Raw genomic sequence first — 18047 nt, forward strand, 5'->3', positions numbered from 1 at the left:
ACTCCAACGGAACGGAGTGCTCGGCACCGCTTAACAAAATGGCGGTCGTCTTGTAAACAATGCTATCGTGGTACTCGAGCAAATACTGTCTGGAGCGTCATTTTCAGTCGTTCGTCTTGTGAAAGTTTCCCTAAACAACAAGTTCATTGTGTTATCAGCGGCAAAAAAAATCGAGGAAGAGGGAAAGACGATAATGTAATGAGGAGTCAGAAGGAGGAGGCACCTGCCACGCTTATCTATGCACCTATACTGCTTTGCATTTTGGGTAGCGGTATGAAAAGTAGAGTAAATTAAGCATGAAATGCATGTTTCAAGAATGGAGAGTTCAGTTTCTTATCATTTGAAATCCTATGTAGAAACGACCCTAGTAGCAGTATTATTAGCAAACTATAATTTATTTTAAAGGACAAAAAAAAGTTTATATTTAATATTTGGAGAATGCGTGGAAAAAGAAATCTTCGATTATGATTGGTTTGATCAAGTCACGTGGCATAACGGAAGTAAACTTTAAATATATTTTTTTGAAAGTGTTATTTATTTAGACGAATAGAAATGTTTATTAACCTATCCACATATAATAGTTTAATTTCATTGACTGCAGTGTTATCTGAAAGTATCGTCCAATGGGATCATCCGCGAGTTCCGGGCTGTTTGGTTTGTAGTTCGAGACTTCCGGTTCAGTAATTTGGCGGGAACGTTGATAATTCATTACACTCGCATTATTTCAGCGTTTACATCTCACAATCTATACATGAATATTAATTATAAGCTACCGTTTAGTTTGATGAGGTAGTTGTATGCAAAAGATTAAGGATGTAGAAAGAATGACCGGAAGAAAAAAAAAGAAGGAATGTTGACAATGAATCGGAATCTGGTGAATTCGAGTTTGATCTGCTGAACAGGGTTCGGCCTCAGGTTGTGTAACCTTGGGAACCTTCTGGAATCGGATTGGATCGTCAGGTTAAACGAGCTGTACCTTATTCCTCACATTCACAGGTAAGATAGTTTGTGATTGTGCAGATCTCGATAATCGCTTGGATCGAAACATTCCGTTTCGTGAAGTAATTTGTGTTGATTTGTTGGGTAATTCACTGTGGTGATGTCGATGAATGTTATATGTATAATGTGTGTATAACACCACTAACGGACACATTCGGTGTTTATCTTTTCTTAGATGGTACCATCCAGGCCAAACAAACGTCTTGTTTAAAAGGAACGATGAGATCATTCACGGCCACAAGAAAATGAAAGGAGGCAGCCGGAATCACCTCAGGTGTGTGTGTGTGTGTGTGTGTGTGTGTGTGTGTGTGTGTGTGTGTGTGTGTGTGTGTGTGTGTGTTGTATATGTGTGTGTGTGTGTGTTGTATATGTGTATGTGTGTGTTGTATATGTGTATGTGTGTGTTGTATATGTGTGTGTGTTGTAATTGTATATGTGTGTGTGTGTTGTATATGTATCTGTGTGTTGTATGTGTGTGTGTGTGTTGTATGTGTGTTGTATGTGTGTGTTGTATATGTATGTGTGTGTGTTGTATATGTAGGTGTGTGTGTTGTATATGTATGTGTGTTGTATATATGTATGTGTGTGTTGTATATGTATGTGTGTTGTATATATGTATGTGTGTATGTGTGTTGTATATGTATATGTATATGTGTATGTGTGTGCGTGTGTGTTGTATATGTGTATGTGTGTGTTGTATGTGTGTGTGTGTGTGTTGTAATTGTATATGTGTGTGTGTGTTGTATATGTATCTGTGTGTGTTGTATATGTATGTGTGTTGTATATATGTATGTGTGTGTGTTGTATGTTTGTACGTGTGTGTGAGTGTTGTATGTTTGTACGTGTGTGTGTGTGTTGTATGTTTGTACGTGTGTGTGTGTGTGTGTGTGTTGTATATGTATGTGTGTGTGTTGTATATGTAGGTGTGTGTGTTGTATATGTATGTGTGTTGTATATATGTATGTGTGTATGTGTGTTGTATATGTATATGTATACAATATATATATATGTGTATGTGTGTGCGTGTGTGTTGTATATGTGTATGTGTGTGTTGTATATGTGTGTGTGTTGTAATTGTATATGTGTGTGTGTGTTGTATATGTATCTGTGTGTGTTGTATATGTATGTGTGTTGTATATATGTATGTGTGTGTGTTGTATGTTTGTACGTGTGTGTGTGTGTGTGTGTGTGTGTGTGTGTGTGTGTGTGTGTGTGTGTGTGTGTGTGTGTGTGTGTGTGTGTGTGTGTGTATATATGTATGTGTGTGTTATTTCCATTTGCGGGTTTCAGGAGGTGGAACGGAGGCCTCCCAGGACCCAAAGTATCCACCTCCTCTTCGGTGAGGGATCACGGTTCATGGCCCAAGCTGTTCAACTTTTTCGGAGTTTTGTTCCAAGATCTCTTTTCAGGATCGTCACCGAACCCCGGGTTGCCTCCACTTGTAGTTTATTTGTGGTAATATTCCCGGGGATTGTTTTCAAAATCTCAGTGAGGTTCTTCTTTATTATTCCTGTTGCTCCAATTGTCACTGGTACAATTGTGATGCTCTTCAGCTTCCAATATCTCTTGACCGCATTTTTGAGGTCCTGGTATTTGGTCATTTTCTTCATTCTCGGGATGTACTGGTTTTTGTAAAACGTTTTGTGGATGGCAAGGAATTTCTTGTTTTGTTGTCTAACTTGTTGATTTCTGATTGTGGCCAGTTTATTATTCTGCAGCTATATTAGAACACATGTATTGTGAGCTGGTTTATGGCTTTGATTTTGTTTCTTGGGGAAAGGTATGCTTTCAGGATCAGCTTCGGTCTACGTAGGTATTCTTTGGCGATTGTTTTGCACGTTTGTTTGTGATATATTTGGTGGCCCTCTTCGACTTCGAGGTATTTTATTGATGCTGCGTTGTTCTAACTGCTGTATTGTTGTTTTTAAGGTAAATTTTTATGTTGTCTGTTTTTGCTGGGTTACCTTGTACAAATGTGCACTTGGTGCACTTGTCTTGTCCAAATTCCTTGAATGTCCTCGGAGAACCGTTTTATTCGTTTTCGTTGTTCTCTCAATTTTTTTGTCATTTGGCAACAAGAGCTTTAACTCATCCATATATAGGAGATGTGTCATCTTTCCTATTTCTTTGGATGTTCGCCTATTGGTTGTTATGATATATCCATGTCTTTGTTCATTGATGAGGTTACTTAGTGGGTCCAGAGCCAGACAAAACAGAAGGAGGGAAAGACTGTCTCCCTGGAAGATTCCACTCTGTATCTTCACATCTGGTATTTTGATATTTCCTTCAGAGTGCTGTAATATCAATGTGGTATTCTAGCGCCCCATTGCTTTCTCAATCAGTTTGATTACTTGGGGATTGATTTTGTATATTTTTGTATAATTTGGTGTGTGTGTGTGCGTGCGTGCGTGCGTGTGTATGTGTATGAAGAATGCAAATGCTTGTCAGCCAAAGACTAAGTTATTTATTTCCCAACTATGGAGAGTTCATTCATGTCGATCAATTGATGGCAAACCTTTTGTGTTAAAATTTAAATTGTCAACACATAGTTGGTTTGCCAAATGCAGATAAACATTCGCATGAAGTTAATCTATTCACTTGAGTTTCATGGAACTTATCCTCTTGTCAACATGAGGAGATCAAAATTGTGAAACAGAATATCCATGAGAGTTGACATGTACACTGTACAGTCACGTGGAAAAGTAAGTACACCCCATGTAAAGTTTTGACTTTTTCAACATATTTCAACATACAGCTATTTGATCTTCATCTATCTATAATTCCAGTAATCTCTGTCTGTCTGTACGTTTGTTTGTCTGTGACCGCTGTTTCTCGACAACCACGGGTCCGATATACTTTTAACTTGCCAGGTATATTGCTGGGGACCCGAGGATGTGCCTTTTCAAGGTTTCATATTAATCGGACAATTACTTACCGAGCTATGTCCAAAAAACGATTCAACCAATCAGAGAGCAGCGAACGATCGCGTGTGCCGAACGTGGCGGGCACACTCTGCCTCGGATGGCACATTTGAGAGCGTATTCATTTATTTCACGTTTGCAAACTATGTTGGCGTTAAACTATGTTTTACAACTAATAAAAACGAATTTGCGTTTCATTCGCTTTCCTGCGCGTTTGTGCACGCGATGGCGATTTCTTTACCAAACTCCGGAAGCCGTTCGCTTTGGACCAAACCATTGCATGTAAATAGAGGGGGGGGATTGTCACCACTCGCAAGCCGTTCGCTTTGGACCAAACCATTTCATGTAAATAGAGGGGGCGGGGGGGGGGGGATATAATTTTAGATATAGATATAGTACGGGCATGCCCTAGTTTCAACAATATTGATAGATAAAGGTGATATAATATAACAAATATCATGAAACATTTACATTTTCTAGTCCATTGTATAATTTAAATAAACATAAATGCAAATTTCGCATGTGGAAAAAGTAAGTACACCCCTACATTTATCACTACTTCAAATACCTAAAATTAGAATCAGGTGCACCAGCTCAGGTGCAAATGATTAGAACATCGTTAGAGAGGATCTTGGAGGAACCTGTCTTATTTAAACCTCAGACATTTCGTTTGGTTTGCTCTTTGTTGTTGAAGTGTGCGGCGTCACCATGCCTAGATCAAAAGAGCTCTCTGAGGCCTTCAGAAAGAAGGTTATAGATGCCTACGAGTCTGGGAAGGGATTTAAAAAGATCTCCAAACAATTTGAAATCAATCATTTGACTCAGGAAGGGCATCCGGCCATAAAAAAAACATTGCCTCAAACAGGGAACCATGATTGTCATGGGGCCCGCAAGGCTAACCCCCACTCTCGCGGGGAAAATGGCCTTAAAACGATCATTCATTCATTCATTCATTCATTCATTCGACTGTCCAGAAGATCATCTACAAGTGCAGAAGATTCCAAACAACTGCCAACTTGTTCAGGCCAGGCCGCCTCAGCAAGTTCAGCCCGAGAGCAGACCGCACTATGCTGAAAGAAGTCTCGAAAAACCCCAGAATGTCATCATGGGACCTACAGGTAGCTCTTTCCACTGTTGATGTCAAAGTGCGCGAGTCTACCATTAGAAAGAGGCTGCACAAATTTGATCTACATTGGAGGTGCACCAGGAGGAAACCTTTGCTGTCCAGAAAGAACATCAGGGCAAGACTAAAGTTTGCCAATGAACACCGAGGCAAAGACCAGCACTTCTGGAACAATGTGCTCTGGACAGATGAGTCAAAGGTAGAGCTATTTGGCCACAGTACCAGAAGACATGTTTGGCGAAAACCAAAGACAGCATTTGACCACAAGAACCTGATACCAACTGTAAAGCATGGTGGTGGAAATATTATGGTTTGGGGCAGCTTTGCTGCATCAGGGCCTGGGCAGCTCACCATCATATAATCCACTATGAAGTCTTCATTGTACCAGAGGGTGCTTGAGGATAATGTGAGGCCATCTGTCGGAAAGTTGAAGCTCAACCAAAGGTCGACCTTGCAACATGACAATGACCCTAAAAATGGCAGTAAATCCACCAAGGAATGGCTGAAAAGAAAGAAATCAATGGTTCTGGAATGGCCAAGTCAAAGCCCGGATCTAAATCCCATCGAGATGTTGTGGGGGGATTTGAAACAAGCTGTGCATGCAAGAAACCCCTCAAACATCGCACAGCTGAAAGAATTCTGCATGGAGGAGTGGGCAAGAATTTCTCCCAGTCGATGTCAGAGACTGGTACACAGTTATAAGAAATGCCTACTTGAGATTGTTTCTGCCAAAGGGGGCAATACCACCTATTGGAGCCAAGGGTGTACTTACTTTTTCCACATGCGAAATTTGCATTTATGTTTATTTAAATTATACAATGGACTACAAAATGTAAATGTTTCATGATATTTGTGATATTATATCAACTTTATCTATCAATATTGTTACGGACGCGGTGTAGATGTTATTTACCGAGCGGTGGTATTGCCGCGACCTAACAGTTCCCCCGATTCTTCCCCAACTCACCAGATTCCCCCAGACATTGGCCAAATCGCGCTATGCCAAATCAATGATAGAAAGGACACGACGACTGGGAAAGAGGAAACGACGCAAGGGGTACAGTTCTCAAGACCTCCGGAGGAGGGTATAATTACAGTGGTGGAGAAAAGGGGTAGATTACAAGGCAGTGAGGTAAAGACACAGAAGAGATGGGCACTTAATTACCGTCTTATCTAATCCCAGACAGACCACAGACGAACGGAACAAGGCTGACTTACACAGGGATTGATGGCAGGAAGGGACAGGTAGGTCGATAGCACAAGGTGCACCTTGGCTCGGGGACAGGATAAAGCACGGTCCAGAAGATGCGGGGAGGTCTCACAGCGCTCGAAGGGGACGTCTTTCTTTCTCCAAGCTCGGCGCGCATCTGACGTCACCTCCCTCTCCCTGCGCATGCTCAGCGGGGAGTGACACGCCCTCGGCTGGTTGGCTCCGCCCCACTGGGGCTGGTCCGCCGCTTCCATTGGGTGCGGGGGTTACCGGGCTCCGCCCTTGACGAGGAGCTGACAGGGAGCCCCTATTTGGTAACCCCGTCGAGCACATGTTCGATGGCGGCTCGTTGGGAAGGCCTGGTGCCCTCCCAACACCCCCTACCAACCAAGCCGGAGTGAGGACGCGCACTCCCTGCGCTCGTTGTCGTTGTTGTTGTTGAACTGTGAGGAAGAGCTGCGGGGAGGTATTGGGAGGTCCTAAACTTCCTAACGGTGCCATACAATCACATTCTGTGCAACGAAGGGTCAGAATTAATGGAAACGAGTCCTTAACTGACATAGACTAAGAATAACTAGCAAGATGTCCTATAGTTGTCTTACATGAGATGCGGTGAACCTGGGCACGACATTTAATGGGGGAAATAGGGGGAGGTCGGGTCTACAGAGTGTTGTTTACAGAAAATGGGAATAGGGAATGGGGGATTGGGGATAGTTGGGAAGTATTGAGGAAATAGGGGAATATTTACAAGCGGATATGGATGGATGCAAATCCCATATCCGCAACAATATTGTTGAAATGAAGATCAAATCGCTGTATGTTGAAATATGTTGAAAAAGTCAAAACTTTACATGGGGTGTACTTACTTTTTCACGTGACTGTATGTTGTAAAAGCTTCCACTTCTGTTATATTTCCCACCCTTTTTGATCTGCACATGTATACATCTTTGTGAATGATTGTCCAGCAATATGACGGACCTGAACTGTGAATCCCAAGATGAGCTGTTTGTGAAGTTTGTGAAAGTTGACACAGTGCAAAGCATCTTCTTCAAACAAGCACAAGAGGTTTGTAAAGTTTCAACTACTTTCTTTTAATTTGGGATTGTCCCAATGTCTTCTTTTTATAAAAGCCAAACTATCTGACACATTTTTAGTTTGATTTTTGCCCTTAGTGAATAGAAAACAAAATAATTGCCACTATGAATAATTTATCAGATTGTAAGTTTGTTTGCATTATAATGAAGAGCAATGTTACTTGAGTTGCGCAAACGCTGCTACATAACAGTCGATTGATCGCTTTCCTCTGGAAACTTTTGCACATTCTATTCTGCTGTGGGACTTTGAGACCCGAGTTCGCTTTGGTGGCCACCCGCAAGTCTTCGGGCGAAGGGTAAAAGGGGTCCCGTAAGCCTTGTCCCACCCGACTGTGCCACACATCGGCCGTGGTTCCATCTTGCTGACACTCAAGTCATTCTTCCACCAGTTGTTTGCGCCACTCATGTGATCCTGCAGCTACTCGTCTCTGTTCACTGCAATTCCTGCTTATTGAGCAGCTTCATCTGGCGTTGTCCACTTATGCTGCGTGCCTCTTCAACCCTGCGTTTCCTCTTTGTCTGCATCGCGGACTTTTTCTATTATCTGCTATTTGAACGACGACATCGTTGCACTACACTTCTGTTTGGAGCCGTAAAGTACCCCCCCCCCCTTCCCCCTCCTCTCCCCCACCTCCTTGCCTTCCGTTGTTTCCTTAAATTGAATAGCAGTGTGGAGCATTCAGAAGCTGTGTGCGTGTTCAAGTGTACATTTTTTTTTCTAGGAATTGGTGAGATTGCAAATTTGAAATCACATTGGAAGCATCATTTTAAAATTCAAAATAAAACATCGATGCTCTAAAACTGAAGCACGAGGCAAATTGCAAAAACCAAACAAGAAAGAGCAATCGGAGATTGCAGACCCTCGCCAGGATGTTTTCAGTGGTTTTTAAGGCTTTTGTGTTAAAAACAAATATGGCGGCTGAACCACATGACTGATGACGTCATCATTATTATTTTTTTCTCCACCAATTTATCCCCAGGTGACGCTCAAGAAATTTCATCTTGATCGGATGAAGTTTTGTACTTGTCAAATTATGACGTCGTAATGGAGGCACATATGACATCATCATTGACATATTTTATTCCCCATGGAGAGTTCTTTACAATGAGCTATGTCTCAATTTTTTTCTATGTGGTGCTTTCAGAGCTATAGAGGAGCAATGTTTTTAGATTTTTCCAAGATGGCGCCCATACCACGTGGCCTATGACGTCATAATTATCATTAAAAAATTATACAGGTGGAGTTGTACCTATGGTGGAAATTTCCTGTCAATCGGACTAACGGCTGCCGAGAAAATCGTATTTATTCTGTGTGGACAAACAGACAGACAAATGAAAAATCGGTCAGAGACCGAGGACTTGCCGGAATGTACTTTTTATCGGCCATTTAGAACAAATATGGCGGCCGAACCACGTGACCGATGATATCATCATTAACATATTTTATTCCCTATGGAGAGTTCTTTACAATGAGCCATGTCTCAATTTTGTCTGTTCAGTACTTTCGGAGATATAGAGGTGCAAGGTTTTTCGGTTTTTCCAAGATGGCGGCCGAACCACGTCACCGATGACGTCATCAATTGGGCACAGTCTATTCCAGGGCAAGACCAATATGTGTGCAAAGTTTGGCAATTCTACGTGCAACGGTGTAGACGCAGTGCTGCAAACAGACAGACAGACAGACAAATGAAAAATCGGTCAGAGACCGAGGACTTGCCGGAATGTACTTTTTTATTGGCCATTTAGGACAAATATGGCGGCCGAACCACGTGACTGATGACGTCATCATTAACATATTTTATTCCCCATGGAGAGTTCTTTACATTGAGCCACGTCCCAAGTTTTTCTATTCAGGACTTTCGGAGATATGGAGGTGTAACGTTTTCCGGTTTTTCCAAGATGGCGGCCGAACTACGTGACATATGACGTCATCATTAACATATTTTATTCCCCATGGAGAGTTCTTTACAATGAGCCATGTCTCAATTTTTTCTGTTCAGTACTTTCGGAGATATAGTGGTGCAAAGTTTGCCCGTTTTTCCAAGATGGCGGCCGAACCACGTGACTGATGACGTCATCATTAACATATTTTGTTCCCCATGGAGAGTTCTTTACAATAAGCCATGTCTCAATTTTTTCTGTTCAGCACTTTTGGACATATATTGGTGCAAAGTTTTGCCGTTTTTCCAAGATGGCGGCCGACCACGTGACTGATGACGTCATCATTAACATGTTTTATTCCCCATGGAGAGTTCTTCACAATGAGCCATGTCTCAATTTTTTCTGTTCAGCACTTTGAGATATCGAGGTGCAAAATTTTTCGGTTTTTCCAAGATGGCGGCCGAACCACGTGACTGATGACGTCATCATTTGGGCACAGTACATTAGAGGGCAAGACCAATATGTGTGCCAAGTTTGGCGATTCTACGTGCAACGGTGTAGACGTAGTGCTGCAAACAGACAAACAGACAAACAGACAAACGAACAGATCAACATACTTGCCGGAATCTTTTCCGGCAAGTAACAAACAGACCCAAATGCAATACCCTCTCCTGCGAGTGTAATTACTATATCATTAATTATATATCAACATTTTCTCTTTACGTCCTTGTGTGTTCTATTAACAAGCAAATGCAACTTCAGCAAATTTCCTACTTTTCTGTGTGCATGATTGGTTCTTAAAAGCAGCCATGTCTATTCTTTGATTGGCTGTAAAACGCAAGTGGCATTATATCACGTTTTTGCCAATTGGTATATCGCATGGAAAGGCTTCTTGGTATTTAACGTCCTTTAAAACATAATGTTGTGTGTTATTTTATCTTCATAAAGGATGTGATCCTTTCCGTTTGCTATACATGTGTTTTTCATTGAGGAATCAAATTCAATTTTGGTTTGACCTTCACTTCCCGAAAGATGTGCTGATTGACTTCTGTTGTCTATTAGGCAATTGTGGCAGGGCAGTCACAGGATTTGCTGCAGGAAGTTCATGAAGTCGCCGTTCTCCAAATGAAGAGTAATGACAAGTCTCTTTATGTTTGTGACGACTTCAGTGGTTTGGCCTTCGCTCATCTCAGGAAGGTATGAGTTGTTTAAGATCAGCCATCGAGTTCAATTTGTTGGTTGCTTTTAATGGTGAATTTGTGGTACTTGTCCCTTTAAATGATAAATTAGTGCACTTTTCTTTGCGCTGTCTCATCTGGGTTCTATTATTGGCCTAACTATAAACATTGGAAGTTGCCTTGCCTGTTGTTGTGAAGTGTTGGGAAGCAGAGCCTGACAAGGCAAAGTTTCCTCGGATGTAGCTTAAGCTGAGGAACCTGCGTGTTAGCATTAGCACGTGGACATTGAGGTTTTCACGGTGTTTTTTGCAAAGAGGAAGGAAGTTATCACTGGCACCCTGGCCAAATGCCAAATGCTGCCAAAGCAGGCCTTTCACGTGTAAATGCAGTCAAACGTCAGGCCTGGCTAGTCAGCACATGAAAGACTCAGGTTAACGTTCAGCTGTCGATCCCCGAGTAATCCCAGCGCCAATTTGCGATTTAAAAAATTTGCTACACCCCGAGTCGATATTATGTTTCAAGATTTTTTTCCCCCCATTTATTTGGTGGAAGAAATCATGATTTAGCAACAGTACTCCGACAAGAAAGTGTGTCCTAACGAGGCCATTATATGTACCATCCAGTTAAATGAAAAACAAAAAGGGTGGTTTTCTATTATTCTTATTTTGTTTTGCATTTAATTCAGATTCAGGTCGACGATTGTTTTCTGACGTGTCGTAGAAATGGTCTAATAACAGTCAACTGCCCTCTCTTGGATCAAATCATACCTCTCCGACAGACGCCAGTTCATCTCCATCAATAACTGCAAATCCCCCACTGCTCCCCTCCCCCAAGGTGTCCCCCAAGGTTCAGTTCTTGACCCCCTCCTCTTCATCCTGTACCTGTCCCCCCTTGGTCACTTAATCTGCTGTCATGGTCACCAATTGCACTGCTTCGCCGATGTCATCCAGCTTTTCATCTCCACCAATAGTCTAGTAGGAAGACTAGGTCCCCCTGCACCCCCCGGAGATATACTTCTAATTTCTAGATTTCTAGATTGGAAAAAATGTGTAGAAAATGACTAGCTATGGCCCCAAGCTGAAAAAATGTCCCACATACCATTTTTATGCAAATTACTGCTGCCATTATCAAAAAAACGATTTTTGACATATCTCAGCCAATATTGCAGATAATTGAAAAATGAAGGTGTCTAGACCCATGTTTTGAAGGGCATAGATCATGATAGAACTATTCATAACATGATTACATGTGTCTATGGTATACTAGTATGCATATTAATGCTGTAATTACAAAATAATCAGTTTTACAAATGATAAGGATACGTTAATACTGCAGATAACTTAACATGGTACATAAGGGGTCTAAACCCAGGTATTTTCAAGGTTAAATGTCAACAAGATGCTCCTGAGTCTTGCATAGGGGCGGGACATTGGCAGTAACATTGGTACCACTCAACTTTTCTTCCCACCATTGACTTTGTATTGCGAGAGATTTTCACTTGCTTATTTAAAGGTTTCTCACCCAGCCCACGTAAAATCTACCAACTCCTGCTGTTAACTCCCAAACATATTTTTTTATGTTATCCAATCACAGTGCAGAAATGACAGACTAGAGATCCAAATTAGTGCTGCTATAGCTGCCATTTTACATTTCCATCCATGTAACATGCGCGCTCGCGCGCTCGTATCAATTGGTAATGTCGCGCGCTCGTATCAATTGGTAACGTTGATGTTATTGAATACCTCAGTTGAAAGTTCAGTCTTCCATTCCATCTGTGTGTTGTTCTTGGTATTCATCCTCCAATCTAGCCAGGTAAGATGCTAACTATAATGTTACTCACACTCTTGACTTCAGTTTCTGCATGAAATCATAAACAGGCAGAATAACAGCTGAGCCAGCTAGCACCATGTTAGCTAACGTTAAAGCTAGCCTCATCTATGTACAGTATGTTCCTAATGTCGGTGTAACTTAAACTTTTGTTAATGCCAAACATGAGACATATCTGTTGACTTCTGTATATGAATTGAACCAGAAAGAGGCACGACAGCTGAGCTAGCTACAGTAACTTAGCACAATGTTTCATTGGCCTAGATAGCTAACGTTAGTGTGGAAGAATTTAGATGTTTTAGCTATTAGCACTTTTGATGCCACTAAACATGGTTTAGTCAGCTAAAAAGTACCCTAGTGTAGAACATGACTCAGAACCTCTGTTACCTCACTGAAAACTCAGAGCCTCCTTTCACAGGCACTTTTAACATCATTCGTGATTTCTTATTTGTCATTTAACAGTGATGGTAGACATCGACAGCAAGCATGCCCAAAAGAAAACGGAGTGTAGAACCTGCAGCCCAAAGCTCTCCTCCTACATGCATCCTTCATGTACCATCCATGTCTGATCATGGGGATTTCACGCCCCTCCGTAAAATTAAAGGATCTGCTTCAGAAAAACTGCAACTGCTTCAAAAGATCCGGGATAGACGTCTCAACCAACCGCATGACTCCCCATGTCGTATGCAATCAGTATGTGATCAGATCCCGGCAACTCTTCCTGATGACCTAGAAAGAGTAGGATATCACAGCAAGTGTTATAAGCACTTTGTCCGCCACTTTCATCGTCTGGGAGATGATACAGAACCAGGGCCATCAACCTCATCATGGCATCACTCTCCTCGTAAACCAGGAGGTTCTGCTGAACCCATCTTCCCGCCAGAGTGTATATTTTGTGAGAAAGTTGAGACCAAAGATGCTCATCGCAATACTGAGAGGCCTACAACCTTCCCATCCTTTAAAAACAAAGAAAATGCATGGGAGCAAATCGAAACACGGGCTGAGAAAATGGGTCTCTATCGACTCCATCGAAAGGTGAAAAACAAAGACCTCTTTGCATGTGAGGCCAAACACCATCCGTCATGTTTTAAAGCTTTCCGCACAGCATTCTACAACTATGAGCGTGCGATTCACAGAGCCGAAGCACCAAAGGAGCAGGCTTGCATGTCAGCCGCCCATGAAAAGGCATTCAACTCAGTACTGGAACACATTCAAACCCAGGTCATCCAGCAGAATAAAGTTCTACAGCTTTCTTCCTTGCGCTTGCTCTATGTCGAGGAACTGAAACTGAATGGATATGAGAACTCAAATTATCGGTCAGAGAAACTACTGAAACGCCTACAGAATGACCCAATCAAGGAGCATATCCACTTCACGAAGGTTGATCATGACAAATGTGATGTCATTTCTTTCTGGCTTGTGCACAGCTCAAACATAACAGTTTCCAATGCTCTCGCACGAGCATTCACACTCGGAAGCACAAACAAGAACCAAAATGTTGCCCTCCAACTTCGCCAGGGTATTCTACAGGCTTTCAGAGAGTGTAAAGACCAACCATGGCCACCAACAGCTGAAGACATGGAGCTCAATCCTGAAGACATCCTACCTCCAGACCTTGTCCGCTTTCTCAGCGTGCTAATGACTGGCAAGGAGGGCATCGAGACAGAAAAGGTGAAGCGTCTGGTCTTCTCCATTGGACAAGATCTGTGCCGTGCAGTGTCAGATGGAAAATGGAAGTTACCAAAGCACATTCTCCTCTGTGTGACTGTAAGGCACCTGTTCCGAAGCAAACAGCTCACCACAATACTACACAGGCTTGGACACTCTGAGAGCTACGATTTCGCCTTGGAGTTGGAAACTGCTCTCGCCAAGGTCCTGGATGAAGTCTCAACTTATCGTACACCACAAATTGTGACAGGAGAGGGCAACCTTGTATTCCACTGTGAGTGGGACAACTTGAATAAAACCACTACCAGTGTGCACGGCAGCAACATTGTAAACAGTGCTGGAGGAATCATGGTGCAGGAGGTCAAGCCCGGGTTCGAGAGCAGCAAGGACCGAATGCTACCTACCATCAATAGGTCACAACAGCGTAGCCTGAAGGTCGACACACCAAAAACTCTCCCACCCTTGCACTTTACTCGCGTTGGCCCGAAGTTCCCTGAAGGCTCATCATTCACACCGCCAGCAGAGAATGACACAGTCTATGCCACTACGATGCAAGAGTACTACATCTGGCTCTTCATCAGATACATCGGAAGCTGTGGCCTGCAGCCTGTGCCTGGGCTAGGGGGTTTCACCTCTGCAACTGGTTCTCCCCCACCCAGCAAATCAACAGTCGACTACTGCACGCCTATCCACCAACCGATCACAGACAACGCAGTTGTTCGTGAGCTACTGAAGCGTTCCGAGGCAGCAACTGCTGAGGTGGGTCAGAGATGGGTCCTGAATACATTTGATCTGGGTGTCTGCATGAAAGCCCTTCCCATCATCTGGCGCTGGCCAAATGAATTTGCTAGTCATGTAGTAACGATTGGACCCTTCCACACATCCATGAACTACATCGGGATGCTCACTGGACACAAGATGCGTGGTTCTGGATATGCAGAGATTCTCTTTGAGGCACAACTAGTAACAAGTGGATCTCTCAAAGGTGTTCTCAGTGGAAAGGCCTACGCAAAGTCCCTCTTTTGCCTCAAAACAGTGTGTGAGGCAATGGAGAGGCTGTTGATGGAGAGATTCACTGAGGAGGAGAACATCATGATCTCTGACCCTGCTGTGCTTCTCAGAATGACCCAGTCTTGCAACCGAGAGCACCTCGATGAAGCCCTCAAAGACCCCTCAACTCTACTCCTCATCAAAAATTTGCATAAAATTTGCATAATTTTGCATAAAATTTGCAGCAGTAATTTGCATAAAAATGGTATGTGGGACATTTTTTCAGCTTGGGGCCATAGCTAGTCATTTTCTACACATTTTTTCCAATCTAGAAACACTGATTAGAAGTATATCTCCGGGGGGTGCAGGGGGACCTAGTCTTCCTACTAGACTACAAGTCCATCTCCACCGCCACCCACTCGATCCTGACAAACTGCATCACTGAAATAAAATCCTGGCTTCAAATCAACTTCCTCAAACTTAACTGTGATAAATCTGAAATAATCATCATTGGCCCAAAAACGCTCATAAAATCCACCAATAACTTTGCCCTCAACATCGACGGTTTCCCAGTATCCACCTCCCCTCACATCCGGAATCTTGGCATCATCTTTGACCAAACCCTCTCCTTCGACAAATACACTAAACAGATCACAAAGACAGCCTTCTTTCAACCTGAAAAACATCGCCCGTCTCCGTCCATGCCTCTCCTCCACGGCTGCAGAAACCCTCATCCACGCCTTCATCACCTCCCGTCTGGACTACTGCAACAGCCTCCTCTTTGGTTCACCCTCAATAATCATCAATAAACTCCAATACATTCAGAACTCCGCTGCCCGTCTACTCACCCATTCCCGGACCCGTGACCACATCACCCCCGTCCTTTACAAGCTTCACTGGCTTGCCATCCCCCAGAGAATCCAGTACAAAATCCTCCTCTTGACCTACAAAGCCCTCCATAACCTGGCCCCATCCTACCTGACTGACATCCTCTCCAGACACACTCCCACCCGCAACCTCCGCTCTGCTGGTACCAACCAGCTCTGCTGGTACCAACTGCTGGAACTCTCTTATCTGTCTCCCTCTTCCAAATCCTGGTGGCGTCTGGTCAAATCCGTTTCTGGTGTTTGTTCCCCCTCCATCCCTGTTCCCCCTGTTCCCTTACCTCAAACGGCTACACAGCTGACTCCGCACGTGAAAAAGCTGAATGCCTCAACTCTGTGTTTGCCTCCAAATCTTGTGTCCCAAACCCATCCCTCTCTGTACCCACCATACCCAGTCGTACCCTGCTGCTCCTGGACTCCGTGTCCTTTCCTCCTGACAAGGTGGAAAAGTTTCTGTCAACCCTCGACTCTGATTCTGCAACTGGACCCGACGGCATCAGCCCACGGGTCCTAAAATCCTGCTCTGCTTCTCTATCTCCACCTCTCTCTGTTCTCTTCACCCTCTCTTTTGCTCAAGGTCAACTGCCATCTGCTTGGAAATCAGCCAACATCACCGCTTTGCACAAAAAAGGTGCAAAAACAGATCCTAGCAACTACAGACCAATCAGCCTTCTCCCAATTATCAGCAAAGTCATGGAATCCATCATTGCTTCGGATATGAAATCTTTCCTCTTCTCCAATGGCTTGATCTCTGATCATCAATTTGGTTTCAGACCAGGTCACTCTACTCTGGACATGCTGCTTCTGCTGTCTCAACAATGGATGGAGGTCCTCAATGCCAAACAGGAAATTAGAGCTGTCTCCCTCGACATATCACGTGCCTTCGACACGGTCTGGCACCCCGCTCTGCTCACCAAACTCTCCTCCTTTGGTATCCATGGAAATCTCCACGCATGGCTGGCGGACTTCCTCTCTAGTCGTCGTCAACGTGTGGCCCTGAATGGGTTTCTCTCATCTCCTCTTCCTGTTCAGGCTGGAGTTCCCCAAGGCAGTGTTCTGGGCCCCGTGCTTTTTCTGGTCTTCATCAATGATCTCTCTGACTCTCTCGAAAATCCTCTCTATCTCTTTGCTGATGACTCCACTCTCTGCCGCTCCATTCCTCTTCCCTCAGATCGGCAGTCTGCTGCCTCCTCACTCTCTGAAGACCTGGACAAAATCACAGACTGGTCAAATAAGTGGAACATGTCTTTCAATCCTGACAAATCTCACACTCTTACTATGTCTCTCCGAAAAGATCGACTGGACAACCCTCCCATCTACTTTCTCAACAATCCTCTCCAAGAAGTTCTGTCGCTCAAGATTTTGGGTCTCACTATCTGCCATGATCTTTCTTGGGAAACCACATTTCCAAGCTGGCCTCCAAAGCCAGTCGCCGACTGGGCATCCTCCGTCGTGCGAAGTCCTTCCTCGGCACACCTGAGCTCCTCACCACATACAAGGCTTTCATCCGCAGCTCAATGGAATACTGTTCTCCCCTATGGGCCGGTGCTCCTGCCTCACACCTAGCTCGGCTTCACGCTGTTGAAACCAAAGCTTTCAGAATTATTGGAATCTCCCGCGATGAAGCTATCTCTGAGGGCCTTTCACTCACTCACCGCAGGCAGGTAGGTGGTCTTTCTGTCTTCTACCGACTCCTCTCCGGCCTTGCACCCCCAGCTCTCTCTGTGCTCTGTCCCCCAAATATTCCTACAGGTCGCACAAGATCTGCCAGCAACCCTCTGATGGTTAAACTGCCGAAATCTCGGCTCTCTGCTCACCTTCACTCTTTCATTCCTCTTTTCTCCCGCCTCTGGAACAAACTCCCTCACTCCCTTCAATCCCACTCCTCCCTCCAGGTCTTTAAAACAGCTGTTCACCACCATCTCTTATCTTCCCCCATCCAAAACCTTGATCTTTTCTACCCCCGCTAATTCACCCCAGATCCACCTTGTTTGAAATTCCAACTTCTTTCCTGGAAGTCCTGGCAGTGTCCATATGTTTTATACCTCTCCCACCGCCCCCTTCCCACGCCCCCCCCCCCCCAAAGCCCTCGCCCTCTCTCAGATCTCTCGATGTCTCCATGTCTCTCGGTCCCTGCTCTCAAATGTTGTGTTTGTGTCCTTCCCCCTCTCTCCCCATCTTGTCTACCGCTCCCTATGTTATATGTTTTATGTGTCGGTTTGTCTTTCTGTGTGATTAATGTTCGCTCTTTCACGAGCCTCGATCTTGTATA

The 18047-nt window shown here is 43.9% G+C and overlaps 1 protein-coding gene across 1 annotated transcript in view; it reads left to right on the forward strand.

The window, feature by feature from the left end:
- Window positions 1–687: 687 nt before the first annotated feature.
- The window catches only part of LOC144889293 (DNA topoisomerase 2-binding protein 1-like), a 40069-nt gene continuing 22709 nt past the window's right edge, over window positions 688–18047 (forward strand). Inside the window, exons 1-4 of the mRNA XM_078769380.1 lie at window positions 688–996; window positions 1175–1273; window positions 7219–7318; window positions 10291–10425. Coding sequence (XP_078625506.1) covers window positions 1245–1273; window positions 7219–7318; window positions 10291–10425 — 264 coding nt within the window. The 5' untranslated portion in view covers window positions 688–996; window positions 1175–1244. The remainder of the gene's footprint in view (window positions 997–1174; window positions 1274–7218; window positions 7319–10290; window positions 10426–18047) is intronic.

This window comes from Myxine glutinosa, unplaced genomic scaffold (assembly GCF_964187855.1).
Source record: "Myxine glutinosa unplaced genomic scaffold, kmMyxGlut1.1 SCAFFOLD_2321, whole genome shotgun sequence".
Taxonomy (NCBI): domain Eukaryota; kingdom Metazoa; phylum Chordata; class Myxini; order Myxiniformes; family Myxinidae; genus Myxine; species Myxine glutinosa.